General features: G+C 43.7%; 1 protein-coding gene across 1 annotated transcript in view; it reads right to left on the bottom strand.

Annotated features, from left to right (window-relative positions):
* Positions 1 to 16755: 16755 nt before the first annotated feature.
* The window catches only part of C5H10orf53 (chromosome 5 C10orf53 homolog), a 37533-nt gene continuing 35588 nt past the window's right edge, over positions 16756 to 18700 (bottom strand). The window contains exon 3 of the mRNA XM_075347293.1: positions 16756 to 17092. Within this exon, the coding sequence (XP_075203408.1) occupies positions 17028 to 17092 (65 nt within the window). The 3' untranslated portion in view covers positions 16756 to 17027. The remainder of the gene's footprint in view (positions 17093 to 18700) is intronic.

The following is an 18700-nucleotide window of genomic DNA, read 5'->3' on the forward strand; positions in this document are numbered from 1 at the left end:
ACCATTTTAAAAACTACACCCCTAAAAGTATTCAAACTGCTGTCAGAAAGTTTATTAACCCTTCAGGTGCTTCACAAGAATTAACACAATTTTGAAAAAAATATTTTCAGTAAAATGTTGTGTTAGCCCCAAATTTTTCATTTTCTCCAGGGGTAGTAGGAAAAAATGGACAACATAGTTTGTTTTACAATATCTCCCAAGTACGGCAAAATCACAAATGTGATCAAACATTACTTTTTGAGCACCTGTGAGGGCTTGGAAGGAAAGTAGTGCTATATGAATTTTGGAAAGCGGATTTTGCTGGAATAGGTTGTGATCACCACTTGCAGAATTTCATTGGTGCCAGAACAGTAGAATCCCACCACAAATTATCTAATTTTGGAAATTATACCTTATCATTAACATCATATAGAGGTTGAGCATTTTGAAAGACTTTTCAAGAATTGGGTCGTAAAAATAAAAAAATTACATATTTTTCATTTAACATATTATATGAGCACCAAATCTTTCATTTTGACAAGTGGGGTTGGGATGCAATGGACACAACACTTAGTTATGCAGCTTCTCCCGAATGCAGCAATTCTCTATATGTGGTTGGAAACTTCTGTTTGGGCACATGGCAAGGCTCAGAAGAAGCAGTTCAGGATTTCTTTTTGTTATGCTGATTGCCATGCGGTATAAAGCCTGCTTTACACGGTACGACCAATTGTGCGATTTCACGGGCAAATCGCTGCCCGTGTCGCACAAAGTTAGTAACCCCCGTCACACATACTTACCTCTCATGCGACCTCGCTGTGGGCGGCGAACGTCCACTTCCTGGAGTGGGAGGGACGTTCGGCATCACAGCGACGTCACACGGCCGCCGGCCAATAGGAGCGGAGGGGCGGAGATGAGCGGGACGTAAACATCCCGCCCACCTCCTTCCTTCCACATAGAGCCGGCGGCGGCCGCGGGAGGCAGGTGAGCTGCTCATCGTTCCCGTGGTGTCACTCGGGGTGGCGTGTGCTACCACGGAAACGATGGTCAACTAAATTAAACGATATTATGGAACCTAGCGAGCAGTACCCGACTCACGATTTGTGAGCGATACTGCGTCGCTAGGAGGTGTCACACAGGCCGGCATCGCCAGCGATGCCAGATGTGCGTCACAAAATCCGTGACCCCGACGATCTATCGCACGATAGATTGTCTGGTGTAAAGCAGCCTTAAGTCATCAGACACCTACACTAAGATGGGCACAGGATGGTGGACTTATATATCAGGATTGACCACATACAGTTGAAATCAGAAGTTTACATACATTATCTAAAACAACCCATATGCATGTTTTTTTCTCACTATCTGACATGAAATCAGAATCAACCTTTCCCATTTTAGGTCAATTAGCATTGCCAAAATTATTTATATTTGCCAAGTGCCAGAATAATGAGAGAAAATGTTTTAAGTCATTTTTATTACTTTCTGCAAAGTCAAAAGTTTACATACACAAAGAGTACTATGCCTTTAAACAATATGGGACAGCCCATATGATGATGTGATGTCTTTGAAAGCTTGTGATAGGTTTATGGGCAACATCTAAGTTAATTAGAGACACACGTGTGGATGTATTATAATGCACACCTGAAACACACTGCTTCTTTGTGTAGTATCATGGGAAAGTCAAAAATAAATCAGCCAAGATCTCAGGAAGAGGGTTGTGGACATGTACAAGTCTGGTTCATCCTTGGGTGCAATTTCAGATACCTGTAGGTGCCTCGTTCATCTGTACAAAGAATTGTACGCAAGCACAAACATGATGGGAATGTCCAGCTATCATGCCGTTCAGGAAAGAGACGGGTTCTGTGTACGAGAGATGAACGTGCTTTGGTCAGACGTACATATCAACCCAAGAACAAAAGCAAAAGACCTTGTAAAGATGCTGGCGGAAGTTGGTAAGATTGTGTCATTATCCACAATGAACCAAGTACTGTATTAACATGGGCTGAAAGACCACTCTGCCAGGAAGAAGCCATTACTCCAAAAGAAATATAAAAAAAGCCAGATTAATGTTTGAAAATCCACACAGGAACAAAGACCTTAATTTTTGGAGACATGTCCTGTGGTTTGACGAAACTAAAATTGAACTGTTTGGCCATAATGACCATCGTTACATTTGGAGGGGAAAGGGAGAAGTTTTGAAGCCTAAGAACCATGATGTGAGGCTGGTTTGCCGCTGGAGGAGCTAGTGCAGTTCACAAAATATATTGCATCATGAGGAAAGAAGATTATGGGGCAATATTGAAGCAACATCTCAAGACATCAGCCAGGAACTTAAAGCTTGGGCGGAAATAGGTCTTCCAAATGGACGATGACCCAAAGCATACTGTCAAACTTGTTACAAAGTGGCTTACAGATAACAAAGTCAATGTGTTGGAGTGTCCATCAGAAAGACCTGATCTCAAACCTATTAAAAATTTATGGGCAAAGCTGAAAAAGGCAAGTACGAGCAAGGCAACTTACAAACATAGCTCAGTTACACCAGTTCTGTCAAGAGAAATGGGCCCAAATTCCTACCTACTATTGTGAGAAGCTTGTGGAAGGATATCCAAAACATTTGACCCAAGATAGTGAGAAAAACATGCATATGTGTCTTTTTAGATAATGCATGTAAACCTCTGGTTTCAATTGTATATACCAGGATTGGAGACCTTAGTACAGAATTGGTGAACATTATACCCATCACAGTGTCAGCAGCAGATCCCACCCATAATAGTACATCATGACCACATTTTTTGAAAATATTTTCCTATTATCCTCCTGCAAAACTCAGGTGCATCTTATGGACCGATGCGCCTTATAGTCCGAAAAATATGGTACATCCATTTAATGTACACTGTGTGCAGAATTGTTAGGCAAATTAGTATTTTGATCACATGATAATTTCTATACATGTTGTCCTACTCCAAGCTGTATTGGCTTGAGAACCAACTATCAATTAAGTTAATCAGGTGATGTGCATCTCTGTAATGAGGAGGGGTGTGGTGTAATGACATCAACACCCTATATAAGGTGTGCTTAATTACTAGGCAACTTCCTTTCCTTTGGCAAAATGGGTCAGAAGAGATATTTGATGGGCTCTGAAAAGTCCAAAATTGTGAGATGTCTTGCAGAAGGATGTAGCAGTCTTGAAATTGCCAAACTTTTGAAGTGTGATCACGAAACAATCAAGCGTTTCATGGCAAATAGCCAACAGGGTTGCAAGAAGTGTGTTGGGCAAAAAAGGCGCAAAATAACTGCCCATGAATTGAGGAAAATCAAGTGTGAAGCTGCCAAGATGCCATTTGCCACCAGTTTGGCCATATTTCAGAGCTTCAACGTTACTGGAGTATCAAAAATCACAAGGTGTGCCATACTCAGGGACATGGCCAAGGTAAGGAAGGCTGAAAAACGACCATCTTTTAACAAGAAACATAACATAAAACGTCAAGACTGGGCCAAGAAATATCTTAAGGCTGATTTTTCAAAGGTTTTATGGACTGATGAAATGAGAGTGACTCTTGATGGGCCAGATGGATGGGCCAGAGGCTGGATCACTAAAGGGCAGAGAGCTCCACTTCAACTGAGACGCCAGCAAGGTGGAGGTGGGGTACTGGTATGGGCTGGTATCATCAAAGATGAACTTGTTGGAACTTTTCGGGTTGAGGATGGAGTGAAGCTCAACTCCCAGACCTACTGCCAGTTTCTGCAAGACAACTTCTTCAAGCATTGGTACAGGAACAAGTCAGTATAGTTCAAGAAAAACATGATTTTCATGCAGGACAATGCTCCATTATATGCATCCAACTACTCCACAGCGTGGCTGGCCAGTAAAGGTCTAAAAGACCACATGTGCCTCACAGAATTTTATACCATGTGGTGGTGAAAAAGAATAGTTACACTTTTAACATGGAAATGTTGCTAGCTCAAAATTTTACATTTTTATAATCGCTAATAGAAAAAAATGAAACTCACAGTTTGTTTTGCAATTTCTCCTGAATGCGCCAATATCCTACATGTAATTTAGGAACTACTTTTTAAGCACAGTAGGAAGGAGTGCCACATTATTTTGCAGATTTTGCTATTATGGTATGTGGGTCCCATATAATATTGGCCTAGGCTCTCAGGTGCCAGAATGACAGAAGTCCCCCCATAAGTGACCCCATTTTACAAAATACATCTCTCAATAAATTCACTTAGGGGTGCAGTGATTATATTGACACCATAGGTGTGTCACAGAATGTTCTACCATTTGACATGGAACAAAAAATAATTACATTTTTACCACAAAAATTTAGTTCTAGCCCCAGATTTTGCATTTTCACATGGGAAAATGGATAACATTGGCACCAAGATGTGTCACAGAATTTCTGCTAAGCATGGCAATACCCCATATATGGCTGTACAGTATTGCTTAGCCACACGGAAAAACTTGAGAGGGAGTGAAGGAGCGCTATTAGACCATTAGAGCACAGATTTTCTTAGAGTCATTTGCGGACACCACATACAGAGCCCCTAAGCACCAGAAGAGCAGAATTCCCACTCAAGTATCCCCATTTTGGAAATTACACTTGTCTGTGAATTTATCCACAGGTGTAGTGACTATTTTGACTCCATGAGTGTTTTCCAGAAACCAGCAGCAATGGATGTTGCTGAGTGAAAACTGCAAATCTGCCATTTTAGTGCACATAGAATGTGCCCAACTTGTGCTCCTGGAGACACAGACCTAGTAAATTTAAGCGGGTTCTCCTCAAGCCAGAAATGCAAAACATTTGAATACTAGATGGTGTTTAGGCACATTGTTGGTCTCAGAATGGGGGTGGTCATTTGCATTTAGGAGAACAGATTTTGCTGAACATCTTTTTAGGGGAAGCCGTGACGCTGTTCCAGAGACTTTGGGTTACCAGTAATGTGGAAGCCCCCTATATTTCCATTGCCAGATGATGGACTTAAGTGAAAGTTGTTTTTTGTTTTCGTAGAATGAGTTGAAGCTATTATTGGGAACATTTTTAAACGACATTTTGGATCACATTTATCCTTTGCTCTATGCTGAGCTATTTTGGGGTTTACATCTGAATCTTCGAGTGAAGTGATTCAGATGATACCTCCGATGAATCCATGCACAATATTGAGACAACATAGTTATTCTGGACTTCGTCTGGCCTATGTTCAGTGGTATCCGTCTGTTCATGAGGAAATAATCTCTAGGATGTACCAGTGCATCCATTTGCGGGAAGGAGTAATGGCAAACCATGCTTTTAATGGTGATTGTTTTCATGCTTTCGTTTACCTTACAAATTTTCATTAACTTTTTTTTTATTACTGTGTTCCAATATCAGACTTATACTTTCAAAGGTATGATTGCTGTTGTACTACACCGCAATATTGTATACGGTATATTGTAGTACATCAGACTTGTCACTGACACCACCAGCACTCAGTCCAATGTGATACAGTGGAACAGTGCCGATCGGCACTCATGAAGGTTCAGCATGAGAAAAAAAAGGTAGCATATAGCGAGAGGCAATGCAAATCAGGTGGTGCATACCTATTCAAGTCTATGGGTGCATAAAAATAATCAGGCTGCACTTGGATGACATCCGAGTGCAGTCTGATTTCCGTGGGCTCACTGTCACGAGTGTATCACGGTTGTCCGGTTGTAGAATCTTGAAGCGTTTGGCTACACAAACTGCTCCCAGACATTCTATTCTTCCTGTTATGGTCTAAATGGTATCCTATGTATTTTCTCTGCTTGGGGTTAATAATAATAATAATAATAATAATAATAATAATTTATTCATTTATATAGTGCTATTAATTCCATAGCACTTAATCCATTTCATTTTAGGAACCTGCAGATATCCTCATCTTTCAGCTGTTAATCATCATCACTTCCCTTTGTGTCCTTAAATACCCATATTTCCCCTTGGTGTTTGCTAGTGATAGAGTTATATTCCTATACAGACCTTGGATACAAGCAGTCGGCTTGTATTTATCTGAAGAAACGTTTGTTACTGTTCCTCTCCCTGAGTCTTCTTGAAGATAAGTTGCTCATTGTAAAAAGGCATTTGAAGGGCTATTAAGGAGTTAAGTATCCTTACGTAGAACTCATAATAGCTTAATTTCTCAAAATGTTAAAACTATTGAAAACCAATTTACCGATAAATATATATACACATAAAACACATAGGCCCGGATTCATCACAGTGTTTACACCAGGTTTCTGGTTTAAAACATCTTCAATTGTTACAATTATTTTTGCGTAACAAAAAGTTGTGCAAAAATTTTGCGCCTTTTAGTACTTTCATGCCAGTTTTTGGCAGCACTGCCAAAATGGGTCAAGATGGGGAGTAACAAGGGCTGAATGAGCCCTGACATTAATTAAAAGTGCAGTAAGCATTCCTTACACCAAAAACGTTACTCTGGCAAGGTACACGTCACTGATTAAGTGATGTGTGTATCTTAATGAATTAGTCTTGTCTTATTCCTATAGGCCCAACATTAAAGGGGGCTTTACACGCTACGACATCGCTAATGCGAACTCGTTGGGGTCACAGAATTGGTGACGCACATCCGGCCGCATTAGTGATGTCGTTGCATGTGACACCGATGATTTTGCATTGTTGCAAAACCGTGCAAAATCACTCATCGGTGACATGGGGGTCCATTCTCAAAAATCGTTACTGCAGCAGTAACGAGGTTGTTCCTCGTTCCTGCGGCAGCACACATCGCTCCGTGTGACACCGCAGGAACGAGGAAGCTCTCCTTACCTGCCTCCCGGCCGCTATGCGGAAGGAAGGAGGTGGGCGGGATGTTACGTCCCGCTCAGCTCCGCCCCTCCACTGCTATTGGGCGGCCGCTCAGTGACGTCGCTGTGACGCCGCACGTACCGCCCCCTTAGAAAGGAGGCGGTTCACCGGTCACAGCGACGTCGCCGGGCAGGTAAGTATGTGTGACGGGTCTGGGCGATGTTGTGCGGCACGGGCAGCGATTTGCCCGTGTCGCGCAACAGATCGGGGCGAGTACCCACACTAGCGATATCGGGACCGATATCGCAGTGTGTAAAGCCCGCTTAAGACTGGCAATTGAAATGCCAGTCTTAATGAATTGGGGCTTAAGACTTTCTACAAGCCAGAGCAGAGAGCCACTAACAAGCAGCGGCTCTCAGTTTGGTAAACCCATATGATGAATAGATGCCCGTCAAATGAATTTAAGGCCTCATTCAGATGTTCATTTGCCACGTTCAGATTGCAGCAGTTTTTTTTTATGGATACAACACGTATCTTTTATAACCTATAGTGCTAATAACATGTCCATGTTTTTACCTGTACCATGGTGTCCATGTAAAATACGCACAATTATGTCAGGGTTTTTTTTTGGTGTCACGGATGACAAGGGCCAATACAAGTCTATGGGTCCATGAAAAACACATACAGCACACGGACGGCATCTGTGTGCCATCCATGTCCTTTATGCAGGGTCGGACTTGCCCACGGGGGTAGCCGGGAATCCCCCGGCAGGCCCCGCAGACTCAGTGGGCCCCCGTGCCTTATATAGTGCGGGGCGGCTGTACAGGGCTGCAGGGCCACCTATTTTTCAGGGCCGGTGTTTATTGGTGGGCAGACTGGGCAGCTCATCCAGGACACCCACGCTCTGAGGGGCCCCCAGCCTTTCAATTGCAGAAGGACCTTTAGTGTGTGTCATGTGACTCACCAAAGGTCCTAACGCTGCACTGCAGAACTCCCCAGGCCTGCACAGATGAGGTGTGCAGGACCTGGAGACCGTGCCGCTATTCAAATGTATGTGCGTCTTTCAGGCGCGCATACATTTGTACAGTGCGGCCAGCGACAGGAGGCAGAGCAACGCTGCTCAGCCCCGCGATGCACCATCATCACTGAGTCCAGGGCTGCAGAGGAGGAGGACGCAACAGGACCGAGACTGAAGAGCTCCGCAGGCCCACACCGACATGCCGTCATCACCGGGGCCATAGCTGCAGAGATGAAGAGGAGGAAGCGCAGGAACAGGTAAGCACTCCAGAGGAGCCATAGAGGACATGTACAATAATTTTACATGACGGGCTTTGGTGGGGGAGGAGCGGTTTTATTTTACAAGGGGCATTAAGAAGCGGTGAGGGACTTTATGGAGCATATTATGGGTTAGTGGGGGATATTATAGGGCAGTAGGGGACATAATAGGGCAGTGGGGGACATAATAGGGCAGTTGGGGACATAATAGGGCAGTGGGGGGGCATAATAGGGCAAAAGGGACATAATGGGGCAGTGTTGGACATAATGGGTCAGTGGGGGACATAATGGGGCAGTGGGGGATATTATAGGGCAGTGGGGGACATTATAGGGTAGTGGGGGACATTATAGGGCAGTGGGGGATGTTATGAAATAAATTGGGACATTATAGAGCAGTGGGGGACATAATAGGGCAGTGGGGGACATAATAAGGCAGTGGGGGACATAATAGGGCAGTTGGGGACATAATAGGGCAGTGGGGGACATAATAGGGCAGTGGGGGACATAATGGGGCAGTGGGGGACAAAATGGGTCAGTGGGGGGACATAATAGGTCAGTGGGGGACATAATGCGTCAGTGGGGGTATAATGGGGCAGTGGGGGACATAATGGGGCAGTGGGGGATATTATAGTGCAGTGGGGGACATTATAGGGTAGTAGGGGACATTATAGGGCAGTGGGTGATGTTATGAAGCAAATTGGGACATTGTAGGGCAGTAGGGGACATAATAGGGCAGTGGGGGGACATAAGGCAGTGGGGGACATAATAGGGCAATTGGGGACATAATAGGGCAGTTGGTGACATAATAGGGCAATGAGGACATAATAGGGCAGTGGGGGACATAATGGGGCAGTGGGGGACAAAATGGGGCAGAGGGGGACATAATGGGTCAGTGGGGGGTATTATAGGGCAGTGGGGGACATTATAGGGCAGTGGGGGATATTACAAAGCAAATTGGGACATTATAGAGCAGTGGGGGAAATTATGAAGCAAATTGGGACATTATAGGGCAGTGGGGGACATTATAGGCCAGTGGGGGGCATTATAGGGAAGTGAGGGACATAACAGGGTAGTGGGGGACATAATAGGGCAGTGGGGGACATTATGAAGTAAATTGTGACATTATAGGTCAGTGGGGGATGTTATGAAAGAAATTGGGACATTATAGGGCAATGGGGGACATTATGAGGCATCTAGGAAGGAGATGGTGGAAGGCAGCATAGTATAATGAGGAGTGGGGGTGGGAAATTTATACAGGGATGTAGTATGTGGGAGATATTATAGAAAGGGCAAATTTTGGGGGGATATTATGGAAAGGGGCACTTTGTGGGGCTATTTTGGAGAGGAGCAGTGTGGGGGGGGATATTTTGTGCAGGAAGCAATTAACAACCCCTTCTCATTCCACTTGTTTCCACAGACATTATTTCATAAAAGGGGCCAGGATCAGGGACATAATTACTATATGGGGCCAGAATGAGGGACATACATTATTAGTTTATGGTTTCATGTGGGGCATAATTACTGTAGGGGCAAATTAGGGGACATTATTACTGATGAAATATAAGTTACTTTTGAGGATACTGTCGCCAATGGGGGAACAAGAGTTTGACAGTGTAGAAATTAGGGAAATAGTGAGGAATGTGCTCGGGGAGTAATCAGCTATAGGTGACTGTTATTTTCTGCAGAGTCGCGTCATGGCAGGAAGTGGTCAGTGTCGGATGAAGAGAAAAAGCGAAGATGAATAACTTCAACTAGAGATGTTACTGGTAAGTCAATGTATTACATGTACACACACATACTATACACTGTATACACAGCTCCTGTGTATAATGTCACTGGTGAGCACTGTATTACATATACACTATATACAGAGCTCCTGTGCATTATGGCACTGATGATAATATTAGTGTTTTTAGCATTGTAGTTTTTATTCATGATCATTATTGTAGTATTATATGTCCTTTTGTGGTAGTAATATGTGGTCTGGTCATGTTGTACTGATATTTGTCTCGTGTGTGGTATTATTTGGTCATTATGTGGTGTGGTTTTAGTGTCACGGTATTTCTCCCTTGTATGTGGTTGTATTCGGTCACTTTGCGGTCTGGTCATGGTGTGGCGGTATTTCTCTCTTATATGTGGTTGTATTTGGTTACTGTTTGGTGGTAATATGTGGTCTGGTCACAGTGTGTGGTATTTCTCCTTTGTCCAAAGACCCCATTACTGCAAACTACTATAATTGTAAATCCCAGCTATGGTGCACAATATAAATGTGCAGTCAAAGCAACACAATAATGGGGATAACGCTAATGGGTGTTTATATTTAGCTGTAGGGTGGGCCGCTGGAGTCAATTCGCCTGGTGGGCCCCAGACCGCCCAGTCCGACCCTGCCTGTATGTGTTTAACATTGAAAAGTATAGGAGAAAACTTTGTAATTTATTCAGTTAATGATCCATCTGTGAAATACTCTGCTGACACAGTGATAGTAAAAACAGAAAGATTGACCATAAACTGATGACATACTGATTCAAAACACTGATGACACCGGTACCACTAATATTATGGATGTATGGATGTGTTAATATGGCCTAATACTGTATTTCTCCTGACGTACCCACTGCAGATAAAATGAGCTCCCAAATGTCCCTTTCATTTGCAATCAGTTTTTCAAGAATCTCATAAACTACGAAGAAGTACAGCGAAAAGAATTGCAGTGAAGGATTAATCTCAAACCCTTCTAATAATGTGTTTTTGTTTTATCATGAAAAGTTTGTAGTGAAATTATTTGTTATATACCGCTGTTTGAAATAATCTGTAATACGTGGTAGGAGAAACCTTGTCACATCAACACGTTTTTATAGGGTAATTACTTTGTGGAGGCTTTAAATAATCACCAGCATGAAAGATTACATGGCCGAAAACTTACATTTTCCTGCTGGAAAAAAGAAATGTGAAGAATATGTTTAATAATACTTTGTGTTACTTGCTGACAAATTGTAAATTACTCTGAAGAAAATGTGCTTTATAATGTGTTGTACTGCTGAAACAATGTTAATTATGCCCTTACCGCACAATCAGGACAGCTACGATTTCAGAAGAAAAAGGCGTAGTAAATCTTCTTGTGTCTTGATACATTTGTTTGTGTGTAGGCATGATTTAAATCAGTTGCTATCCACATTGCTGAACAGTGCGTGCAGCTGCAATAAGGTGTTAAACCTTTATAAATATTTATATCATACATATCACCTCCAAATTTACTGCACTGAAACGTTCCTGTAAAATTTTATAAGGCCTCTGTTATACATCTGTGTTACACGTACGTGTTCTATCCAATATTTTTCATAGAACATGTGCCCACTATAGTCTATGTCTGTGCTTTGTTTTTGCAGATTGTGTGTCCATGCAAAAGTCACAGGGACTCATCTGTTACCGACTTCAAGGACAAAAAGTTCCAATACAAGTTTATGAGTCCATGAAAATCACATACAGCACATAGATGGCATCAGTGTACAATCCATGCGCATGACGTTACTGCCATGCAACCCCGGTCACACGTTGACATTAGCTGCTGGCTAATCCAAAATGAACATTCACGCCCAGGAATATGGGCATTTTGGAGCAGTGAACATTCATTTTTTTTTAATAGCAGACACACGTGATCGCCCCAGTAAGTCAGACGCTGGGGTGCTCAGTGTGTTCGCTCCACGGCCGCCACGGGCCGCCCACGGCGAGCCAGGCTCATGCAGACTATAAGACGCACCCTCCACTCTACTGCCAAATTTTTTGGAAGAAAGTACGTCTTATAATCCGAAAAATATTGTATGTCTGAATGGCTCTATAATTTTGAAATTGATGAGAAGTGTACAAGTTCAGCTATAGAATAAAATAGCTCATGAGTTCAAGTGACTTCAATCTTCACCCAACCCAGCCTGACTGCAGCTTGTGTGGAGCAGTGTGAGAGGAGTTATGCGGGCGTCACACGAGACGATCTATCGTGCGATATGTCGTCAGGATCACGGTTTTCGTGACGCACATCCGGCATCGTTCACGACGTCGTCTCGTGTGACACCTAAAAGCGACTCTTAATCGGTTGTAACTCATGTATTGTGTACACGTCGCTCATTTTTAAAAAATCGTTTCATCTTATTTGCGCAGATTGTTCATCGTACCCGGGGCAGCACACATCGCTCCGTGTGACACCCCGGGAACGATAAACACAGCTTACCTGCGTTCCGCCAGCAATGCTGGTGGGCGGGATGTTACGTCCCGCTCACCTCCGCCCCTCCGGTTCTATTGGGTGGCCGCTGTGTGATGTCGCTGTATCGCCGAACAACCCACCCCCTTCAGGAAGTGGATGTTCGCCGCCCACAGCGACATCGCTCAGCAGGTAAGTACGTGTGATGGGGGTTTAACGACTTTGTGCGACACGAGCAGCGATTTGCCAGTGACGCACAAACGACGGGGGCGGGTACAATCGCTCGTGCGATCGCACGATAGATGGTATTGTGTGACGCTCGCCTCAAGAGGAGCTGTCAATCAGGTGAGGTGGGCACAGAATCAGCTAAACTTTCACCAAGGATTGAATACAGCAGTTCAGACCTATATTTTCATACTAAATACAGCATCCTTACAAAAAAAAAACCCCAACAGATCTATTTAGTAATATGTGCAGTTTGTATTGTGAAATATGGAGATGGATGTTCAAGAATTGGCCTATAACGTTTTTACCGCTGTTGCTTGTGTTAAGTAGTAAAATTGCTTATTTTACATCTAGTTGAAAAAACATTTGTTTCCATTTCTATAAACTTAACATATGGTAGTACATTTCTACTAAAGCAGATTGGAGAAGGCTGAAGATGAAGAACAAGGTTCTGCTTCTTGAACAACACTTGCTAGCATTTAACACGAGTAAGCTTCCAGTGTCGGCACTAGACCGCTCCCTATGGAGGAGGCTGGATGACTGGCTCTTTTCTAGAACTCATTTAGTCCTTTTCTACGTCACAATATTACACAGGCAGAGAAGTCAGCAAGTTTAATGATTTAATTGTACAGAATTTACATGGTAAAGATAATTAAACAGGGTCATTCCGTGTCAAGTGGACCAGTTTTAAAAATCGTCCCCACTCGACGTTCTCCGATTTTGCTGAAAATGTATAAGGATGTACATGTATGTTTGAAAAGAGGTTCTGTAAATTTTTAGGGCCAGATCTCAAATATATTGGGCACTGTTGACCTTTCACTGGAGGCCCCCCCCCAAGCCTGCGGCTTCAGCTAAGAGGATTTTGAAAACTTTGGCACATAGCCATTAGAGTTCTATACTGGCTATGATGCTGAAATTTGGCATACTAGCTCAACTTTTGCTGCTAAACGCAATAAAATTATTACCGGCTATGACAAAACAATATTTCGGCCGCAATTTTGTGTCAAAGTAGCTTGCAAAACGCCTCGCATAAAATTTATGCCAAACTTTGCCCATATATAACTCAAGACCAAAAACCAATAGGAACTGGTGCTTTACCCTGTACAACAAACATCTTCATGACTTTGCATTGCTGCAATATCACGGTCAAAGCATATGTATTTATGGAAATATTCACACCCACATATGATGAAAAACTTAAAAAAAACGAATTTTACCTATTTTTAGGTCAAATTTTCCAAAAAGGGTACCCCTAAAATATATTAATTCTGTTATCATTTGAAAGAGCACATTTTTCTCTACAAGGATCATTGGGGTTATTTTTGGAGTCTCTCCATTTAAGAAAAGAAAAATGCCACTGAACATGGTGTTATTTATTAATACTGTTAGGGCCAGGTGGAAAGGCAGGCCCAGGAGGTGGATCCACTGGGCTGAACACCTCACCGAGGGCAAGGTGCCCGGTAGCCGGAGCACTACAGGTAGCAGGACAGTCCGTTCAGAGGAGCGTAGAAGTCCCTGGGACCACGGAGTCACTGAAGGTAGTCCGGGTGACGGAGCTCAGGTTCGGAGGCCGAGATGACGTCAGGCAGAGTCCGGAACCAACGGAGCGAGAAGACGGGTCACCACAGGGATCGGAGATGGTATGAACTTGACAGGATGGCAGACAGTCACCGTTCGGGGTTCGGGTATCGTCAGAACCGGTTAGCGAGGCAGGAGCGGCTCTAGGAGAGAGATAGGTAAGTATACCACAAAAACACAAGGAGACCTGACTCCTAGCTTAGCAAAACACGAAGAACAGGCCCCGCCCACTTGGAAAGGATCTCCCTATATACCCTGTACCTGATTCTTCAATATCCTGTTGGAGGACACTGGCCCTTTAAGAGAGGGTCAATGACCGCGCGCGCGCCCTAATGCGCATGCGCGAGGCCCAGGTGCCAGAAGCCAGAGCAGGGAGCGGTGAACAGGAGGCAGGAGAGCCGGGCTGGAGCAGAGCTGCCGACGGGCTCCGGGAGCGGGGACCGGGCCGCCTGGGGACCGCAGGTGATGGGGCCTGGAGGCTGTGGAGCGGGGGACGCCGGACAGAGGAGCCGGGGAGCGAGGCAGGGGAGCCGGGGAGCGAGGCAGGGGAGCCGGGGAGCGTGGCAGGGGAGCCGGGGAGCGAGGCAGGGGACCCGGGGAGCGTGACAAATACGCAATGAATGCTAACTGCACTATTCAAACCCTTGCGTTGGTCCATGGTGGTTATACCACAACCAATTCCCTAAGAATTGGTATTATAATCCTATTAAGAATTGTAATAATGCTGTCTTTCGAGAATTGGCAGCCCCATCGCCTAGGAGCCATGGCCGATAGCCGTGCAAGGCAAGTCGCGGGTGGTCTCTTTATCGCAGGTTCCAAAGCCTGAGGGTGGGTGTCTTTGCCTAGGATCCCAAGCCTAATATTGAGTATCTTTTGTTGGTTCCCAAGCCATAATGTTCAGTCTAAGTAAGTGGTCTGATAACAGAGAATGGTGAAGTAGGGCTTGCACGGCCGCGCCAGTGGTCACTGGCGCGGCCGTGCAAGCCCTACTTCACCATTCTCTGTTATCAGCCATTTTGGGTGCTGCTGCCTTTGGCCGGGATTTTTCTGCCTGCATAGTAGTTGTGACTGTCACAACTCTCTGGGTGAGTGATATTCATTATTTCACCTTAAACATTACTCGGGTAAGACCCTATTGCGCTTCTCTTTTCCACAGTTTCTCATTTCGCTAAGTAAGTGGTCTGGAATTGTTGCTGAATTTGCAATGAAAGATGAAGGGTCATTTGACACCCTTGTTGCAGTCCACACTTTCTTAACAGTAATTGTGGAGTATCTCAAGACTCTCATCAATGGGATTCATCATATCCACTACTTCAGTGATGGATCTGCAGCCCAGTACAAAAATTTCAAAAATTTTCTCAACTTGTGCCACCACAATGCTGATTTCAATATCAGCGCTGAATGGAATTTTTTTGGTACCAGTCATGGAAAGTCGCCCTGTGATGGGATTGGAGGGACAGCAAAGAGGTTGGCAGCTCGTGCCAGTCTTCAACGCCCAACTGAAAACCAAATACTGACCCCGGTGGATTTATTCAACTTTTGCAACGAGCAACTGCATGGAATCAAGTTTTTTTTTGTTCCAAAAGAAAAAATTGACGAAATACGGGTAGTTCAAGAAGAAAGGTTCAAAGATGGACATACAATTGCTGGAACAAGAGAAAATCACCAGTTTGTGCCAATTGATGACAAAAAGATTCGCATTTCAAGGGTGTCAAATGACCCTTCATCTTTCATTGCAAATTCAGCAACAATTCCAGACCACTTACTTAGACTGAACATTATGGCTTGGGAACCAACAAAAGATACCCAATATTAGGCTTGGGATCCTAGGCAAAGACACCCACCCTCAGGCTTTGGAACCTGCGATAAAGAGACCACCCGCGACTTGCCTTGCACGGCTATCGGCCATGGCTCCTAGGCGATGGGGCTGCCAATTCTCAAAAGATAGCATTATTACAATTCTTAATAGGATTATAATACCAATTCTTAGGGAATTGGTTGTGGTATAACCACCATGGACCAACGCAAGGGTTTGAATAGTGCAGTTAGCATTCATTGCGTATTAATAAATAATACCCTGTTCAGTGGCATTTTTCTTTTCTTAAATGGAGAGACTCCAAAAAAACCCCCAATGATCCTTGTAGAGAAAAATGTGCTCTTTCAAATGATAACAGAATTAATAAATTTTAGGGGTACCCTTTTTGGGAAATTTGACCTAAAAATAGGTAAAATTCGTTTTTTTTAAGTTTTTCATCATATGTGGGTGTGAATATTTCCACAAATACATACGCTTTGACCGTGATATTGCAGCAATGCAAAGTCATGAAGATGTTTGTTGTACAGGGTAAAGCACCAGTTCCTATTGGTTTTTGGTCTTGAGTTATATATGGGCAAAGTTTGGCATAAATTTTATGCGAGGCGTTTTGCAAGCTACTTTGACACAAAATTGCGGCCGAAATATTGTTTTGTCATAGCCGGTAATAATTTTATCGCGTTTAGCAGCAAAAGTTGAGCTAGTATGCCAAATTTCAGCATCATAGCCAGTATAGAACTCTAATGGCTATGTGCCAAAGTTTGCAAAATTCTCTTCGCTGAAGCCGCAGGCTTGGGGGGGGGCCTCCAGTGAAAGGTCAACAGTGCCCAATATATTTGAGATCTGGCCCTAAAAATTTACAGAACCTCTTTTCAAACATACATGTACATCCTTATAAATTTTCAGCAAAATCGGAGAACGTCGAGTGGGGACCACTGGTCCACTTGACACGGAATGACCCAACATACAATTGGTAAAATCTACATTTGACTGTTTATTGTATAGATGAAAGGTTTTAGGTACTATTATGCTGCATGTTTTAATTACCAATACTTATATTACCATCTAATTTAAGTTACAATTTTGCTTAGTTTCCCTTTTACATATTACGTATTTTATATTAAATGTGTGGGATAAGTATAATTGGAAGCTATAATAGTTCAAGGCAATGTAACATTTATTAATATGCCTTTAGCACAGCATGTCTTGCTTCTTCACAAAGTGGGTCCAATTTGCCATCACCTCCTGTAACACAAGCATAATGATATAGATTAACCATCAAGCAAAAATTGTTTACATTTCTGCAGGAGTTAGTATGTAGGGTGAATCTGTATATGGCAATACTTACTACTGAGTAGCTCTTTTGTTAGCTAATGCTTTACTCAACTTCAATAATGTAATCCAGTCTTATATATAAGTGTTGCCACAGAAATGGTTGTTTTATCCTGTTATGAATAGTGATGAGCAAACCTGAACTGTAAAGCTCGACGTCCGTACTGAACAGCAGATATTCAGGTCCTGGACACAGACTTCTATGGGAAGTCTGTGTTACAGTTTGGGTTTGGCCACCCGGATAATTAAAAAAAAACCCCAAAAGGGTTAAAGCAGGATCAATTTAACGCTACTTATGGGACCGCTCATCAATGGTCATACATATTCACTGCTTTCCCCAACCACCAACGGCTCTGATTGGCTGCCAGTAGACCATGCCTCCACCCTCTCTAACAGCGCATGAGATTGGCTGCAATCATCACAGGTGCTGTTTGCGGCCTAAGGGTATGTGCACATGATCAGTACCTGCTGTGTCCAGGACGTGGAGGATCCTGACCTGCAGGGCCGCGAGTCTCCTCCACAGAAGACTACAGCTGCTCGTGCCCATGATCCGGGCTCGGGCAGTTGTGGTTTCTCTCTTTTGCTCTTCCTGTGGAGAATGCTTGCGACTCTGCAGCAAAGAATTGACATGCTTGCGGGTCGGAAAGCCGCACCGCAGGTCAGTTTATGCTGTGGGCAGTATACACACAGTGGGCATGGGATTTCCAGAAATACCATCCACTGTGCTTGTACTGTACATTCTGAATGCAGCTGAAACATGCTGCGTCCAAAACACTGTGAACCCTGATCATGGGCATGCACCCTTTTACTGTGTAAAATAAATAAATTTAAAAAAAAGGCGTAGGGTCCCCCCTGTATACGGATACCAGCACAGATAAAGCCACGGCTACAGGGTGACGCCCCCAGCTGCGGCCTATCTTGGCTGTGTATCAAAATAAGAGGAACTACATGCGGGTTTTTTTTTTTTTTTTAAATTATTTAAACAAATAAATAATTTAAAAAACGATGAGTGGTCTCTCTCATTTTGATACCCAGCCAATACAAAGCCGAAAGCTCGTGGCTGGTATTCTCATGGTTATTGGGACCTCCTATACTTCTGGGACATCTTGGGACTTCTAGATACACGATAGGCCTGATTTTTCTCCACTGTAAATGTCATCCCTCAAAAAATCCTTCCCTGGTACGATATCACTTTATGTGTTTGGTTACTGTGTCATGAATATACTAATAGATGGTGACTTTGGCTCCTCCTTAGGGGTGGAGTGACTGGCCACTGGTGGGTGTAGAGCAAGGGGATACCCTGAGCCCTAGGATCAAAAAGCTTAGGCATATAACTGATGAGGATTTCCCCCGTCACTGTCGGGTGATGTAACTGTGTCAGTATGGAGATCGATAAAATGTGTAAAGAACACCCCTGTGACTAAATAAGATAGGTGTCTGCATAGGACAGTGGGGATCCGATGTGATGCATAGCATCGTCCCCTGCTGGAATGATAGCTCTGACCCTGATAAAAAATGACA

The sequence above is a fragment of the Anomaloglossus baeobatrachus genome, chromosome 5 (assembly GCF_048569485.1).
Source record: "Anomaloglossus baeobatrachus isolate aAnoBae1 chromosome 5, aAnoBae1.hap1, whole genome shotgun sequence".
Classification (NCBI taxonomy): Eukaryota; Metazoa; Chordata; class Amphibia; order Anura; family Aromobatidae; genus Anomaloglossus; species Anomaloglossus baeobatrachus.